Here is an 18,835-nt window from a genome sequence, read left to right on the forward strand (position 1 = left end):
GAGATAGTGAACGATTGTTCCTCCTCAGCTCTGGCTTAGCCAAGGAAGAAGAAAGAAAACTTGATGAGGCTTTCTTGAGAGAGAACATAGAGGTGTTTGCTTAGACACCTTATGAGATGCCGGGGATAAGCCCCGAGGTCACCTGTCACAGACTTAATGTGAACAAATCGGCAAAACCAGTTGTCCAGAGAACAAGAAGACTGACATTGATACATATACAGGCAGTTGAGGAAGAAGTAGACAAGCTACTAGAGGCACAGGTCATTAGAGAAGTGAATTATCCCACCTGGTTGTCTAATACAGTGGTAGTAAAGAAGAAGAATGGGAAGTAGAGGGTCTGCGTGGACTTCACGAGCTTGAACAAGGCTTGTCCCAAGGACAGTTTCCCACTATCCAAGATTGATCAATTGGTAGATGCCACATTAGGGCATGGGATGATGAGTTTTCTAGACGTATACAGAAGTTATCACCAAATGGCAATGTATGTCCTGGAGAAAGAAAAGACAACATTCATCACCCCTAAAGGACTCTATTGTTACAGAGTAATACCTTTTGAGATGAAGATTGCAGGAGCGACATACCAAAGACTGTTCACCAAGATGTTAAAACATCTGATTAGGAGGACAGTGGAGGTTTACATAGACGATATGGTTATTAAAACCAAGAAACTTGGAAACCATCTGACCGACTGAAAGAGGTCTTTGATATCCTGAGATCATACCGACTTCGACTCAATTTCTCGAAGTGCGCATTTGGAGTTGGATGTGGTAAGTTTCTAGTGTACTTGGTTACTAGAAGGGGTATTGAAGCGAACCCAGATCAGATCAGGGCTATCATTGCCTTGAAGAGCTCGACAACAACTAAATAAGTCCAATTTTTGACCGGAAGGGTAGCGGCCTTGAACAAGTTCATTAGCCAAAGTTCAAATAAATGCAAACAGTTTTTAGGCTTATTGAAGGAGACCACAGACTTTCTGTGGATACAAGAATGCGAAGTCGCTTTGGCCGACTTGAAGAAGTACCTGACAACCCAACCAGTGTTGTCAAACCCGGTACCGGAGAAAGAATTGTTCTTGTACGTGGCAGTTTCAGACCACACCATGAGTGTGATGGTAATCTGAGACGAAGAAGGTGAACAGAAGGCAGTATACTATGTAAACAAGACCCTAGCAAATGCAGAAACCAAATACCTGCCTCTGGAGAAGTTGATATTGGCCCTGGTAATGGCCTCGAAAAAGTTGAACCATTACTTTCAAGCCTACAAGATTGTGGTGCTAACTGAACATCCATTAAAGTCCCTGTTACAGCATGGAGACCTGACAGGCAGAGTACATCGATGGGCTATAGTTCTAGGTCAGTATGACTTAGAATTCAGGCCGAGAACAGCAATCAAGGACCAAGTTTTAGCCGATTTTATGGCAAAATTCTCTCCTAGCGCAATCCCAAGGCCAGCACCGATGAGCCGCGTCCAAGGATGTCCAAGAGAGGAAGAAGAAAACCAACTGGGGCCATGGAACCCCACGTCGGTAGAACAAAAGAATGGAAAAAAAAAGGCTAAAACCCTATAATATTTACATCGGCGACTCATGTCGCCTCTTTGTCAACGGCAGCTTAAACTGGCAAAGAGCAGGGGCAAAAGTGGTTTTGGTACCAGTAGATGGGCATATGATAGAACATTCCACCCCTTTAGGATTCAAGGCCTCAAATAACGAAGCAGAGTATGAGCCACTAATTGTTGGACTGAGGCTAGCAGCAGCTATGGAAGCCGACAAGGAGGTAGTCTTCTGTGACTTCCAGCTCATTATAAATCAAGCAGCAGACAAGTACATGGCTCGGGATAAGAAGATAATAACATACGTTAAAGAGGTTGTCAAGCTGCTAACACGTTTCGAAAGCTGCCAGCTACAGCAGGTTATCCAAGATGATAACATGCACGCCGATGCCTTGGCAAACCTTGCCAGTGTAATGAAATCAGGTAAGGCAAGAACTATAATGGTAGATTATTTGTCAAGCCCAAGTATAGAGCCCCTAGTAACAGAATACGAAGTAATGTGCGTGAAGATGGGTCCAAGCTGGATGGACGCCATAACTGTGTTCCTCAAGGATGGCAGGCTGCCAACAGACAGAAAAGAAGCGTACAAGACCAGATTGAAGTCGGCGAAGTTCTGTCTATCACCAGAAGGCCATCTGTATAGAAGGTCCTTCACTGGACCCCTTCTAAGATGTGTGTATCCATTCCAAATTGAGGACTTCCTGTATGAGATCCATAGGGAAATATGTGGAAGCATTACTGGGGGTAGATCACTTACTCACAGAGCCATATCTCAGGGATACTGGCAGCCCTACATGCAAAAAGATGCTAAAGCCTACGTGAGAAAATGTGAGAAGTGTCAAAAGTTTGCACCTTTGATACACCAGCCAGCTGCAGATCTGAATCTAGTGTCCAATCCTTGGCCATTTGCCCAATGGGGCATGGATCTTGTTTGGCAATTGCCCCAAACAACTGGACAAATGAATTTTTTACAAGTAGCAACTGACTACTTCACAAAATGGGTAAAGGCTAAACCCTTAGCCAAAATCTGAGATGTGGACGTAAAGAATCTCACTTCGAAAAACATAATCACCAGATTTGTAATCCCAAGAGCCATATTAGAAAACAATTGCACTCAATTCGACAACAAGTTGATCAGAAACTTCTGTGCGAAATACAAGATCAAGAACTATTATTCCACTCCTTATTTCTCCCAGAACAATGAACAAACAGAAACATCGAATAAGACCATCTTGGAAGGAATCAAGAAAAAGCTAGAAGCTGCCAAGGACAAGTGGATGGAGGAATTGCCCAGTGTTCTATGGGTATATCGGCCTACGTCGAGAAGGTCTACTGGAGAATCTCCTTTTGCCATAGTATATGGTACTGAATGAGTTATCCCACTAGAGATCAGCATCCCTATAATCAGAACCTAGGGAGTGAAGAATGGAACAAATGAGGCATTCATTGCCTGAGATCTTGATTTGATAGAAGAAAGAAATGAGAAAGCAGCAATTTGGCTGAGGACTGTAGACACCCCATTTTTGACCGACCTTAAGACTCAGACGTCACCAGTTAAGCACTTGGTGATATTGCATAATGTGCTCGTTCAGAAGTTTCAGAGTCGCGGCAGTGAGCCCTACCTCCAGACTTCCGAACCTTCTTCTGTGCCTTGCCTCTGTTCGCGAACCAGACTCGGTTTTCTCTGTTTCTTTTCCTGAGGGAAGGGAGAGGTCCCGTAGACCATCTCTCAATGTCCGTAGGCTACATTTGGTGGTCGTAGGTCATTTTGCCCATTTCGGAGTCCGGTTCCCGGTTTTCGGGGCCGTCAGGCCGTGTGCCTCGGTTCGGGACCGCTTAACCATCTCCTATTGCTCTGATTTTTGGCATACATCTTATTTTCTCCCTTTTGAGGGACACTGGGGGCTGAGAAACCCACTTCGTGGCCGAACGCCACTTTCGGTGTTTAACAGCCCATTTTCGGGATCCCGAACTGCGTGTTTTGGCTCCCGAACATTCGTTTTGCAACGGTTTTCGTTCATTTTTGGCAGGTACCTCTGTTTTATCACAGGGAAGGCCACTGAAGGGTGGAAGGCCAGCAATTGTTGCAGCAGCCAGTTATCTCTCCTCCGGAGCCTCCCGGCGCCCGTTTTTCCAACTTCCGGGCTAATGTTGAATACTTTGGAGCTAGTGTTGCCAACTTTCAACCACATATCTGTGATCTACACACTTGAGAGGCCACTAAAAGTTGGTGGCCGGCCAGTAATTCAACTTGACCCTTTTGACCCCCTCTTTCCGAGCCAATGTTGAACCCCTTGGACCCACTTTCTTGGAATTTTAACCACATGGTTGTGTTGTACACACATAGGAGTACCTCCCCAGTAGCTGGCCGGCCAGAAAATCACATTGACCCTTTTGACCCCTAGCCGGCCGGCTAGGGGGTGTGGCCGGCCGGCCACCTCCAGCAAAAGTGAGAGGCCGGCCGTGTTCCTCGCACTGTGCACTTTACAGCTGTGGGGCAATGTCCCCCAGATATTTTCTGTATCCGGGGGATATTTTGTGGGGGAGTTTTGCTCTCCTTCTCCCCCACCTTTACACCCCTTTTTGAACCCTTATAACCAGTGGTGGCCTCCTTTGCAAGGGTTAGAAAAACTCTCCTTCAAGCTTCCATAGCCAACTCCATCTTCTTCCTTCTCAACTCTTGAAAAAACCCTAAGTCCCTAACCATTATTCCTTCTACACCACCAGGCTCTACCACCACCATCTCATTTCCAGCAACAAGGAAGGATTCTTGAAGGCTAAAGAAGCTGCAAATCCATCCAAAAAGCAACAAAAGTTTGAATCTTCAAGGGTAAGTAACACTTTTACCCTTTTGACCCTTTCTCTTGATCTATTTCTAAGCCTCACTTCTTTTTGGTTTCAAGCTCCGGCCCTAACTGAAAAGGGCCATCTTTTGAGCTCATCTTCACTTCTCATTAAGGGCTCAACCCTGTTTGAGCCCTCCATGATATACTTGCTTCATTACCCCTCTTTTGGCCCCTACCCTTGCATGCTATTTTTCCCCTACCTATACTTGCTGTTTGGCCATGTTTATAACTATGAAAGTGCATCTTTTGGGACTGTCTAGCTTCTATCTTTGCATTGCATGTCCATATTGTGCATGTTTGGCATAGCTATAGGCCATTTCCGGTGCCTAATGTTGCATTTCGGGACATTTCCTTGCATTTCATGTCATTTCGCTTCATTTCGGGACTGTTTTCCCCCATATTTTAGTGCTGAAATTCCATTAGTATGCTTTCATATCATTTTTGCCATATTTCATCACATTTTAGCATCGCCTCGGTTTGCGTGCCAGTGTGCACGCATTTCGAGGCACTTCATTTTCTGCCATCGGCATCTTATGTGAGTGTGGCTGAGGCTCTCTCATGTTAGTATAAGTCCATGTTGCATTTTCCATGTCATTCGCATCGCTTTTGCATCACCTCGGTTTGCGTGCCAGTGTGCACGCATTTCGAGGCACTTCATTTTCTGCCATCGGCATCTTATGTGAGTGTGGCTGAGGCTCTCTCATGTTAGTATAAGTCCATGTTGCATTTACCATGTCATTCGCATCGCTTTTGCATCGCCTCGGTTTGCGTGCCAGTGTGCACGCATTTCGAGGCACTTCATTTTCTGCCATCGGCATCTTATGTGAGTGTGGCTGAGGCTCTCTCATGTTAGTATAAGTCCATGTTGCATTTTCCATGTCATTCGCATCGCTTTTGCATCGCCTCAGTTTGCGTGCCAGTGTGCACGCATTTCGAGGCACTTCGTTTTTTTTTCTGCCATCGGCATCTTATGTGAGTGTGGCTGAGGCTCACTCATGTTGGTATAAGCCCATTTGTCATTTCATATCATCGCCTCAGTTTGCGTGCCCGCGTGCACGCATTTCGAGACTCATATCATCGCCTCGGTTTGTGTGCCCGCGTGCACGCATTTTGAGACACATATCATCGCCTCAGTTTGCGTGCCCGCGTGCACGCATTTCGAGACACATATCATCGCCTCGGTTTGCGTGCCCGCATGCACGCATTTTGAGATACATATCATCGCCTCAGTTTGCGTGCCCGTGTGCACGCACTTCGAGGCATATCATTTTCATTGTATTCGTGCATTTTCTCGGTTTGCGTGCCCGTGTGCACACATTTCGAGGCATCTCATTTTCATAGCATTGAGTATGTTAGGATTGTATCTTAGTTGCATTTCATGCATATCATGCATATTGCATCATGTCCGGAATAGGAGTTAGTCCGGGCACGGGAAACGAGGTACATTTCGTACTCCGAGTGACGGAATGCGTCTCAATTCCCTAGTCACCGACACTCCGGATTATCCATGATGGAGTTAGGTTTTAGCTGTAGTTTCATGTGCATTCATCCTATATTGAGTTGTGCATTTCGACTCCTCTGCCATCATACCTCGGTATGCGTGATTGGTGGCACGAGGGTCGAGACATGCATATATCTGTGCAAATACATTGCTATGCCCCTTTCCTGCTCTCTGTTGCAGCAAAATCAGGAATCAGCAAACTTTTGGGGCTTGGCACGCATTTCAAGAACAGGTGTAAACAGAGGCTAATTGGGGCATTCCGGTGGATTTTCGCGCAAGACAATCCGGACATGCATCATCCATCAGAAGCAAGGCAGTCCCTGGCCTGCACGCCAGTTTTATTTGCTTTCTTAGTTAATTCTTTAATTAATTAGAATTTTGTAATATTTTTGGACTGTAATATTTTTTATTCGGGACTGTAATATTGGGACTGTATATTTATTCGGACCCTCTGCGCGAGGGCATGACTGTAATAAGTGTGGGTGAGTGTGATGTATGTCTTCCAACCCCACGTCTTTCTCCCTTTTATTTACCAGCTTTCGATGGTTAGATTAGGGCATGTTTAAATTAGCATACAGTATGACAGCATGTTTGCATCATTCATCTGTATTGCATACACTGGGCTCGGCGCATCATACTAACTGCATCGTACTTTCAATTCCAAGTTGAATATATGGTAGTTGTAACATTTCATATATCATCTTAGAATAGCCGAGCCTGCTATAGTTGCATTTTGCATGTGTTGCATTAGGCATTTCTGTATACTTAAGATTCATGCATGATTTCTAATAAGTTTCTATTTTGGCTTGGAGTACCCGGTGAGCTTTATGCTTTAGCATCCTTGCATGCGTGTGAGTATTGCCATGAATAGCATGCTTGCCATGAGGCTATGTGCTTATATGATATAACTGCTTGAATGCCTGTGGGTGAAGGTTGGGTTATCTGAATTGGAGTAAATCATCAAATGTTTCAAGCCTACCTGTGGGTAGCAAAAACCTCTTTCAAAAACACAAAATGTTTTGTTCCAATTCAAGCGATCCAGTCTATACTTGTATGCTGTACGCATCACATAGTAACCTAGGCTAATAAACCGGAATAAGAACTCACAATGTTTTCAAAAATTGATATCATGGTTAGTAGAGGCCGGTCTATGACCGGGCGAGCGGGGGTGCTCACGAAGTGACCTTCCCCAATCGTACCCAAGTTCCCGAGCCGAGGCAACTTTGGTGATGACGGACACGTGGCCTTTTGGCACCGAGTCAGGGTTTCTTAAATTTCCCAAAATAAAATATTTTGGTGGCGACTCTGTATCTGGCAAAGCAGTCCATGTTTGGCACTTCTTTCAAACAAATCTGTTTTCTAAAAACGATTTGCCAGATTTGGACTCTTTGGTTCAGATTAGGAACCGTGACTACAAAGTCGAGTCCGAGCTGTAGCGAGGTCCCCCGCGGGCTTGTTACAGTTTCTGGCGACTCTGTTGGGGATTTAGAGAACTTGACTCGAACTCGTGATATCTGTTTTTGACTACACTTGTGTGTTTCTTTGCATTGCATTTGCATTGGTGCGCCTAGGACACCGTGTTTGCCATCTGCTATTCCTGAACGGTTTGCCGGAGGCTTGTCTTGTCAAGGCATGACCATAAGGCTGACCGGTTGTGGGCTCTGCCAGTATGGGAACACAAACCCCGGTTTCACCGGGGCACCCTTTTGACCATTCGACCTAGTGCATATTCGGATCCATAGTGACCATTCCAAATTAGGACAGGTTGCTTACCCGTTTATAGGTTGTTTGAAACCGCTGTGTGCGTAATGAAACCCTAGCTCCTGACACAATAGGACAGGGAAACCCTACCCCAACATAGGGGTGTTTTGGCTCTCACTTATCTGTTATGTGCTTTAGAGTGCGTCTCTACAGGAATGCATGTATCAGTATATGAGTTTGGGTATCAAGCCTGCGGGCATCAGTTCAGTATTGTAAGTATCAGGCCTGCGGGCATCAGATCAGTACACGAGTACAAGTATCAGGCCTGCGGGCATCAGTTTAGTACATGAGTTTCAACAATTAGGCCTGCGGGCATCAGTTCAGTATTATGGGTATCCGGCCTGCGGGCATCAGCCAGTATTTGCGAACGAGTTATCTGCGGATATCAGATTCTGTTTCAGGGAACAGTGATACAGGGATAATAATCAGTGTTTGAGGCCAGTGTGTATTTCAGCTTATTGACTGTGTGTTGATTATGCCCGACTGTGTGTCTTGCATTTTATTTTAAGCTGTTATGCTGTCCGTTTATCTGTTTATTTATTTCCTTTTCGCTTTATTTATCTTTTGCTAGGTCAGTTTTAGCACGATTGCTTCCAACCCAACAGGCATTCCCCAAGCACCTTGGACACGAGGTCGTCGACTCCACCGATCTGAGGATCTAATCGACGGACAGCCAGTGTTCCGTTCTCTACCCCCTGTTACCAGAAGGAAGCCAAAAAGGCGCAGTACGTCAGAACAGAGGTTGTCAGAACAGTGGGTTACTTTATCAGAGGACTACAGGACTGAGGTCTCAATTACTGCTGTAGAAATAGACATACCGGTTAGACAGATGGATCAACCGAATACATCAGGGATGGAGGCTTTGATGCGCCAGATGCAGGAGAGTATGAAGCAAATGCACGATGATGCCGCCCGTCAAGCGGAATTCTCCAAACAGCAGGCCACGGTCATGGCCCAGCAGGCTGAGCTGATTGCCAGACTGCAACAACAGAATACAGCGTCTCCTTCACAACAAATCCCTCCTCCGGCAGGAGCCCCAATACCTGAGCAGGCACCTGTTGTTCAGAATATTCCTCCGAATACCCAGAATACTGTACCAACTGTCCAAATTTTACAAGAGGACACGAGTCTTCCAACGGGGCCGGCTCCGCCCCCGCTTCCACCACAACTGTCCAAGGTCCATACATCCAATCACCCGGACTCTCCATTCGAGGTCGAGGTTGATCACACAGCTCTGAAATTGAGCAAACTGGAGAAGCTCTTTAAGAAGTCCCAAGGGGTCAAGGCTATGCCGGATATCGGAGATGGATATACCGAGGAGGCCGTAACACTCCCCGATAGGTTCAAAATGCCACAAATCGACCGTTTTGACGGGACCGGCGACCCCATGGTCCATATCCGACTGTTTGCGGATGTCTTGCGGCCAATGGGCCTTACACGACCACAGAAGCTCTCACTATTCGGCCGAACCCTATCGGGTGTGGCCTCCCATTGGTACGCAAGATTACAAGATGAAGTGAAGAAGAATTGGGACGAAATGGCTGAGGCCTTTGTCACGCAGTATTCATACAACACTCAGATCGAGGTCACAACCCGTGATCTTGAAACGACGAGGCAAGAGCCCAAGGAATCTTTCTCGGACTTTGTGATCCGATGGAGGGCAAAGGCGTCAACAATGACTTTAAGGCCCACGAACAAAGATCAAATCCGGATGATTGTGCGCAATCTCCACCCGAAACTGATGCTGAGAATGATTGTAGTCCCCTTTCCTACTTTCGCAGATTTACATGATATGGGGGTGCAAATCGAAGACGCAATGAAACAAGGTCTGTTTGACCATGATAGAGAACAACCGAGGAGGACGTTTAACCGTAACAACAATGCGGGCCCGAGCGGCGCTGAAAATACGAGAGCCTCGGAAGTTGGTATGGTCACCACCACTCCCCCTCCCCCTCCAAGGTCCATGACCGCCACACCCTTTTCCGGCGCGTCCGGAAGCAACACACAAGCCAACAGCCGATTCCAACCACGAGGCCAAAGAACCTTTACCCCACTATATATGCCTCTGACCAAAGTTCTGGGAATACTGATCAGAAAAAATCATTTAAAACCCCTAGAACTAAAGCCATTGCCGAATCCACTCCCCCCCTCATATGACCCGTCAAAGTACTGTGCGTACCACCAACAACACGGTCATGATACCGACCGTTGTTACAGATTGCGTCATGAGATCCAAGATCTTATTGACAAACAGGTAATCGCACCTCCAGATCAACCCAATGTCACAACCAACCCTCTCCCACCACATAACCAAGCTCCTCCTCCCAAAAGAATTAACTTTATCCAGACTGGGGTCGCATCTTACGATCCTAGCATCTATATTACCCCCACCCACCTACCCAAGCCGGAGGTGTTCCTCCCCGATTGCACTGATTTCTTGTGCATGGTGGACATATCCAAAACCCAACCAAAACCGATGGTGGTGACCGTCGAAGACGGAGCAGGGCAGATTTTGGGAGAGACTGAGATTGCTGAATCTGGGACTGGGCAGAATTTCGCTAAGGGAGCCTATGATCCAAGCAAGTATATCCTATCAACAAGCCGAACTGGGCTAAGCGTAGAATTGCCAGAGACAGGAGAACTATGCATGATCCGGGGGGATGGATCTGGGCTATGGACAGATGAGCTGACAGCCGTAGAAGAGGACTTTGCTAACTTGCAATTTCTCGACGACCAGGAACTGGGGGATGCGTCGATTAACTGGTATGATTATGAGGGATCAGAGGAGGCCACGGGATGGCTCGAAGATCAACCGGATGCAGTGGGGGAAGCCCAACCAGAACAGAACCCGGCAGGGGCGGAAATATCAGTTGTGGCCGGAACGGCCGAAAATCAAGTTGTATCGCCGGAGAGCGCCGGTGTTAAGAATTCCGCTCGGGACACGGGCATTATAGATATGGGAACTGTTGAACAAACAGCTGTACTGACACAGCTGGAACAAGGAAAGTTTGAGGAGGCTGAGAGAATTAGAAAAGCTAAAGGCCCTGAGGGGATCGAAAGTGCTGCGTGCACGAAAATGGAGAATGCTGCGAGCATATGGACAGAAAGCACTGAGGGTGCGAGTGGGCCGGAGCCAGACAGGTGTCTGTTGGCTGCCAGTGGAATGTGGTGGGAAGATGACGATTTGTGTCTTGCCCACACGGATGAAGACTGGGGGAATAACCAGCCGGATGATACTTGGTATCTTGATGAAGTGGACCATATGACAAGAAGTGGGCGGTACTTCAAGCCCCCACACCTGGACCAACCCGAGGCATCCGGGAAGGATAGAGAAGTGGAGAAACAGAAGGAGAAGCAGATTGAAGATGAAGCTGTGCTGAAACAGTTAAAAAAGATACAAGCAGACATCTCCATCTGGGGACTGCTAATGGCATCACGAGTGCACAGAGAAGCTGTCCTATCTGCTATGGACAAGTCCAAACTCTCCATAGACACCACGCCTGAACAGCTGGTTGGGCTGGTTTTTCCGGGAGGAGGTTCCCCGGCATTAACCTTTTCGGACAAGGAGCTACCGCCTGAGGGCACAAACCATAACAAACCTCTCTATATTTCTGTGGAGTGTAGAGATAAGTGGATACCGGTGGTACTTGTTGATACCGGGTCTGCAATTAACGTCTGCCCAACCAGAACAGCATATGCAATCGGGTTGAAACCCGTGGACTTCGTCCCAACCACCCAAGTGATCAGAGCATACGATAATACCAGCAGAGAGGTGATGGGGACTGTTAAAATTCAAACCAAGGTTGGTCCAGGACAACACAGCATCGAATTTCATATCTTGGACGTTCCTGCAACCTTTAACCTACTTTTGGGGCGACCGTGGTTGCACCAGGTCAAAGCAGTCTCTTCCACTCTACATCAGATGCTAAAGTACCCCCACGGGAAAGGGGTAGCGATAGTTTTCGGGAATTCATCAATCCATCCGCCGCCGGAGGTGTCTACACCTGTCTTGGAGATTGAGCACGGCACGGAGGATGTGTTTTTGTCGGGGTTCACTTTGGCCGAGGCTCAAGTGGTTCAGAATGTCATGGCTGTGAATGAGGGCATGTATGTTAGTGCACAATCTATCTACCTCATGAACAAACTAAAGCATACCCCTGGGATGGGATTAGGGAGAAGTGGCTGGAAAGGCGTCTCAGTGTTGGCCGAAGTGCCACACAACCCTCACGCCTTTGGACTGGGTTATCTGCCCACCAAAGAAGACTGGGTAAGGAAAGGAAAGGAAATGGCCGACAGCGACAGAGCGAAGAAGGCCGGGAAGCCATTTGATTTAATGCACAGGCCCATCTGGGGTACCCTAAACGGACGTTTCGTCCGGGAGGGGGAAGATTTTCCATTCTGCGGCTTCCCGGAGCCATGGCTAAACGCGGAGGGGACGCGCGTGCCTGGTTTTGAAATCTTCTTCGACATACAATTATCTGGGGATGACGTTGCCGAAGCGCAGACAGACCCACCAACTGAGGTTGAGCAATGTGAAGCAGTGGATCCTGAGAGCACAGAGCTTGAAATGGGGGTAGCACTGGCGAGTCTACTATCAGATCCTCCGATCGGCCAAGAGTGCTTGGGGGATAACTCTTCGGTTTCTGTGATTGGAGATGAAATAGCTGCGGGCTTTCCAGCGCCGATCTTGGATGCATCTATCGCACCTTCTCTCATCTGGCAATATGAAGAAGGGTTTTTATCTAGCAGTTCCGGGTCAGGTAGTGAGCCGGAATCTGATTCTACCGAATCTTGTGCGTCGGAATCAGATTCCAGCTCGACTGAGTCTGAGTCCGGTATTCCTGGGGGTGATAACCCGGATGCCACAGTCCTGTCTAGGTCGTCTTTTTCATTTTCTTTTGAGTCTGTTGTAACAGAGGAATCTGACGGCTTGGAAGTATTTAATGAGAATGATGTGGATGTGGTTTCTGAGTATTTTTCTGTGCCTTTGATTTATTGCTTAAATCAGGATTTTCAAAATTTTGATGAAAACAGCGAGGAAGAAATTCCCCCAGTTTTGCAACGATTAATTGATCAAGAGCAGGAAAGACTTGTTAAACCTTTAATGGATGAAATCACTACTGTGAATGTTGGCACTGAGAAGGACCCGCGGCTGGTCCAGATCGGGTCCACGTTGTCTTCAGAGGAGCGCGAGCGCTTAGTCGCTTTATTAAAAGATTTCAAAGATGTTTTCGCGTGGTCCTATGAAGACATGCCTGGAATCGATCCTGAGATTGTACAGCACCGGATCCCTCTTGATCCAGAGGCCCGCCCTGTCAAACAGAAACTCAGAAGGATTCGCCCGGACTGGGCTCTCAAAATTAAGGAAGAGGTCACCAAGCAAATTGACGCAGGGTTCCTGCTGGTATCTGAATATCCAACTTGGTTGGCCAACATAGTTCCGGTGCCAAAGAAGGACGGCAGAATTCGGGTCTGTGTAGACTTCAGAGATTTGAACAGGGCCAGTCCGAAGGACGACTTCCCCTTGCCGCACATCGATGAATTGGTGGATTTCACGGCAGGACACGCCTTGCTTTCATTTATGGATGGTTTCTCAGGCTATAACCAGATAGTAATGGCACCCGAAGACCGGGAGAAGACTGCGTTCACTACCCCGTGGGGGACATATTGTTATAGAGTGATGCCATTCGGGTTGAAAAATGCTGGAGCTACGTATCAACGGACAGCAACTACAATATTGCATGATATGATCCATAAGGAGGTCGAGGTGTATGTGGACGACATGATTGTCAAGTCCAAAGATAGAGAGGGCCACTACACCGCCTTACAAAAATTCTTTCAAAGGATCAAAGAGTTTCGGCTGCAACTGAATCCCCAGAAATGCACGTTTGGTGTTACAGCAGGGAAGATGCTAGGGTTTCTGATCACACAAAGGGGCATCGAGATCGACCCTTCCAAAATCAAGGCCATCTTAGAAATGCCACCACCAAGGACTGAAAAGGAGGTGCAAGGCTTTCTGGGTAAAGTGCAATTCATAAGACGGTTTATTTCTAAATTAACCTTGACTTGTGAACCACTTTTTGGTCTCCTGAAGAAAGGAAAGAAATTCCAATGGGACGGCCGATGTCAAGCAGCTTTTGAGCAGATCAAAGAGTATTTACAGAACCCGCCCGTGTTGTCGCCGCCAGAGCCGGGGAGACCGTTGATATTGTACCTTTCGGTAACTGAGACTACCATGGGCTGCATGCTCGCGCAGGAGTCAGAAGACAAAGTGGAAAGAGCCATCTACTATCTGAGCAAAAAGATGCTGGATTACGAGACCAGCTATACGCCGCTGGAGAAGGCTTGTTTGGCCTTGGTATGGGCAACCAGGAAGCTGCAGCACTACCTGTTAGCCCACTCTGTAATGTTGGTTTCGCGTTTGGATCCCATCAAATATCTCTTCGAGAAACCAGCACTTACGGGTAGGCTAGCTCGTTGGCTGCTGTTGCTCTCCGAATTTGATTTGAAGTATGTAACGCGCAAGTCAGTAAAAGGCAGAGCGGTAGCGGAGTTCCTTGCCGACCACCCGGTTGAGGGGGATGAAGCGGTTGAGTATCTATTCCCAGATGAAGCTATTCTACACGTCGAAGATGAAACTTGGACGATGTACTTTGACGGAGCGTCAAACCAGTATGGGTATGGGATAGGGGTGTTGCTGATAACGCCTGACGATTCCCGTATTCCTTTAGCATTCAAGCTCCGGTTCAAGGTTTCCAACAACGAAGCAGAGTATGAGGCATGTATTGCTGGCCTGGAAGCAGCCCTGGAATTAGGGGCAAAACGGCTGGACGTCATTGGGGACTCGAACCTTGTTGTGTCTCAAGCAAAAGGAGATTGGAAAGTCAAGGAGGAAAGGATGATAATCTACCACCAAACCTTGGATCTGCTAATTCCTCGGTTTGAGAAGCTAAATTTCACCCACCTCGTAAGAGAGAACAACAGGTTTGCAGATTCACTAGCAACTCTATCTTCTATGATAGACATTCCGTCCGGAGTCCGGATGCGTCCAGTCATTATTGATCAAAAGTTTACGCCAGCATACGAGTCAATTTCCGCCATAGATGAGGTTCAAGACGGTAACCCCTGGTACTACGACATCTGGAACTTCTTGGAAAAAGAGACATATCCACTAGGGGCAAATGCCAAAGATAAGAGGGCTGTCAGGAGAATGGCTGCTCAGTTCGTTATCTGCGGGGGAAATTTGTACAAAAGGGGTCATCTGGGAATGCATAAGCTCTGTGTAGAAGCTGAAGAGTCGAAACGCCTGATGGAAGCCATCCATGGGGGAGAGTGCGGAGCACATATGAATGGAGTAATGCTGGCCAGAAAGATCCTCAGACAGGGCTACTACTGGTCAACCATGGAGGAGGATTGTATTAGCTTTGTTCGGCGATACCGTAAGTGTCAAATCCATGCAAACCGCATGAACATCCCGCCGTCAAAACTGTACAACATGACTTCGCCATGGCCTTTTTCAGTCTGGGGAATTGATGTGATCGGAGCTGTTACCCCGAAGGGGTCCAACGGGCATGAGTTTATCCTAGTAGCGATAGATTATTTCACAAAGTGGGTCGAGGCCCAATCATACGCGGTGTTGAAGGCGTCGCATGTCGCAAAGTTCATCAGGAACAACATCATCTGTCGCTACGGGGTGCCAAACGAAATAATTTCAGATAATGGTTCCCACTTCAAGAAAGAAGTGATAGACTTGTTGGAGAAATACAATGTGGCTTTTCATAAGTCATCTACATACCGGCCGCAGACCAACGGAGCGATTGAGGCCGCCAACAAGAATATCAAGCATATACTACAGAAGATGGTGGAAACCTATCGAGATTGGCCAGACAAGCTGCCATTTGCTCTGTGGGGCTACAGGACTTCAATCAGAACTTCCACTGGAGCAACTCCATATTCATTGGTCTATGGAATGGAGGCTGTTCTACCCATTGAGATTGAGGTTCCGTCGTTACGAGTGTTGGCTGAATGCCAGATAGCCGAAGCAGATTGGCAGCAAAGCAGATTCGAAGAACTCATGCTCTTTGATGAAAGAAGACTGAAAGCACTGTACCACATTCAAGGTTATCAACGCAGAATTGCCCGGGCTTTCAACAAGAAGGTTAAGTCCAGGAATCTGAAAGAAGGAGATTTGGTGCTCAAAGACAACCGAGCTCCCATCCACGACCCAAGGGGCAAGTTCAAACCCAATTGGACTGGTCCTTACATCATCAAAGCTATCTGGTCAGGTGGAGCTGTGGTTCTGATGGATCTAGATGGCTTGGAGTTCTCACAACTGATCAATATGGACAAGTTGAAGAAATACTATCCTTGAGGGGCTCGCTAGGCCGAAAACCCGAAAGGGCGACCTAGGCAAAATTCAGGGCACAAAAAAATTAGAAAATATAAAAACTGAGCTCGCAAGGTTGAAAACCCGCAAAGGGCGGCCTTGGCAAAAGTTAGAGCGCAAAAGGAGAGTGAAAATACTCGAGTGAACCTTAGCCTGAACTACGTAAGGCTTGATTCCCATCTTTGGGATACGTAGGCAACTTCACCTCGAAGTTCAGCCATAAACTTTTCCCCGATCAACTCTGTCCATTTTGATCATCTCAGTCATCTTTATCTATCAGCATTTATCGTGATCTCCGGTACAGTGCTGTTCAGACTAGGGGCAACTTTCCGTTGCCGCGACGGTACAAAGTTACTCAGACTAGGGGCAACTTTCCGTTGCTATGGAGTGCCGCATTGTCCTTCAGACTAGGGGCAACTTTCCAGTTGCAGGGATCTGGGGTTGTGCATCTCAGTGACAGATCTTCGGCGTGTCCAGTTCTGATCCACATCGAAAATAGTTTTGAAAAGTTTTAATAAAAGTTGACTTTGTTCAAATTAATCTTTTTACTACTAAGACCATTTTTGGACCAAAAACGGAAAATTTTCAGTTCCATAACTTTCAATTTCATTGATTTCAAAAACTGAGTTCTCCTGCTCTTGCATACAATCGGGGTTGCTTTTTAGTACATTCATAAAGAAAACTTGAAAATGCTAAATAAGCAATAAATTTGAGGCATAGTTGAATCAAGTATCTTCGCGTCCCCTCCCAGAGCTGGACGGAGCATCTGATGCCAAACTAGGCCCAACCTGTGCCTCCTCATTGAGCCAATCCACGCACTCATCGGACAAAGTGCAACTGAAAGAAGAAGCAGGGGCCAGGAGCTCTCTCGTCCTCCATGCCGTGGCATATCGGGCAAGCTGTGCACCTCGGATCGGGAAAGCAGCTGGATACTCAATCCCCTCCGGTGGGCAGGTCTGATCATGGCCAAACTGACGCAGGAACCGGAACGGAAAATAGAATACACAATGGGTTAGACCAATCAGTTGGATCCCAATCAGCCGAGACATACTGTAGCTCATTGCCGGGAGGTTGAGCCAAGAACAACGCCAAGCAATGCCGTCTGCGGACAAATTGCACATCCAATCGAACCACCACCTTTCGTCAAGAGCATTGACTAGGCGCTGCCGAAAGAAGTAGCCTCGAGCTGAATAAACGGGGCAAGAGTCCACAACCTGCAACTTATCCATTAACCATACCTAGGGGAGGGATGGAAAATGAGAGAATAAAGAATAGAGAGGTGCACGATGAGAGAAAAGTAAGACAAGGGTTTTGTGAGAAAAACCGAGCCTGAGGGCCGAGTGATGTGAGCAAATATATATATGTGAGGTCGGGTGGGAAACATTACCTGCAGCAGCAGTGGACTCCCGGCGAACCTAGTCGCCTCCCGGCGATAGACAGAATCTAAGCCCATCAATGTCTCGGCCAAGGTCATGGCAATACAGCTCTTTCCTTCTCTCAAACCTTGGGCGACTTCAATCAGGCGAATGCTAGCCCCGCCGAAGCCTGAGGAAAGCAGAAAGTGAGACAACAAACATAAGCAGAGGGCGTGTTGCCGAAAACCCTGCCAATAATGGTTGCTGCGGTCACCGGCGTCGGAAAAACGATGGATCAAGCCGAGGATGTCCAATTCCCCACTGCAGATCAAAGACCGAGCGTCATGCGCTGTGAGCCCACACATCCGCCCCAAAGCCTGAGCATGGCCAAAACGGAGCTGCGGCAAGATTACTTCAGAGCATTCAGACTCCATCAAAACCTGAAAATCTTCGAAAGTGGGGCACATCTCTTGGCCGCTGAAGCTAAAAACATGCGTCACTGGATTCCAGAACCTTGCCGCGGCATGGAGAAAAGGGAGATGTAGTGGAGTACGGCTTAGCGTGAATAGTGCATTCAAGCCGAAACCCCGGAAATTCAGATTTTCCGAGCCGTCAAGAGAAGAGATCCAAGATGTGATATTTTCTGCGAGAAACGCCTCCATCTTTGCCTAAAACTAAGATGAAATGAATGTTCCCGAAGTTGAGGCTTTTATAGAAGGAAAAACACTATTCACGGAGACACGTGTCAAAAATCTGATGGCTGCAGGACAGAATGGCCGGCCAGCCACTTTTTCTGGCTGGCCAGCCATTTACTTTTTCAGAAATAGCTGGCCAGCCATTTACTTTTTCAAAAAATGGCCGGCCGGCTCCCGGGGATGGCTGGCAATGCTGCAGTGTATCTCCTTGGCCTTGTTTTACAATTCGAGGGAAAGTTCCAAGCATTTCCATGCAACGGGAAAGTCACAAACCTTCATCTCCCTCCGTTATGGATGCGTTCCGGTGCTCAGATTGTCAGAAGAACACTCTGTTGTTGTTGTGTTTTGATTATCGAGTTGTTGTTTTGCTTATCGAGTTGTTTGTTGAGCGGACGTGTTTCGTGTTTTTGAGTCATTGCTCTCTGTTTAAGCAATCTTTGTTAAAGTCTTGTTTATTTGCGTTGTTGCATTTTGTTTATCGAGTTGTAAACTTGCTAAAGATTCTGTTATATCTTAGTAAGTTGAGTTGCTTAGTTTGTTGCGTTGGTTCACTACCTGACTTGGTGATTACACAATGCGCATTTCCATTCAATTTCATTTTTGTGCGAAATAAATTGATGCGATACGATGCTAAAAATACAAACACCTTTTCAAAAGCTATTTCATTTCATCATGTTTTACAACAAACAAAGGTACAAGTTTTACAAGAAAAATAAAACTACCTAACAATGTGCAAAGTG

The 18,835-nt window shown here is 47.0% G+C and overlaps 1 protein-coding gene across 1 annotated transcript; it reads left to right on the forward strand.

Moving 5' to 3' along the window:
* Nucleotides 1-1,664: 1,664 nt before the first annotated feature.
* On the forward strand, nucleotides 1,665-2,924 carry LOC145823245 (uncharacterized). Its single transcript, XM_082922835.1, has 2 exons — nucleotides 1,665-2,552; nucleotides 2,748-2,924. The coding sequence occupies exons 1-2, from the start codon at nucleotides 1,665-1,667 to the stop codon at nucleotides 2,922-2,924; spliced, it is 1,065 nt and encodes a 354-aa protein (XP_082778961.1).
* Nucleotides 2,925-18,835: the final 15,911 nt, after the last annotated feature.

The sequence above is a fragment of the Camellia sinensis genome, chromosome 4 (genome assembly GCF_055761805.1).
Source record: "Camellia sinensis isolate YWXY chromosome 4, ASM5576180v1, whole genome shotgun sequence".
NCBI classification, from domain to species: Eukaryota; Viridiplantae; Streptophyta; class Magnoliopsida; order Ericales; family Theaceae; genus Camellia; species Camellia sinensis.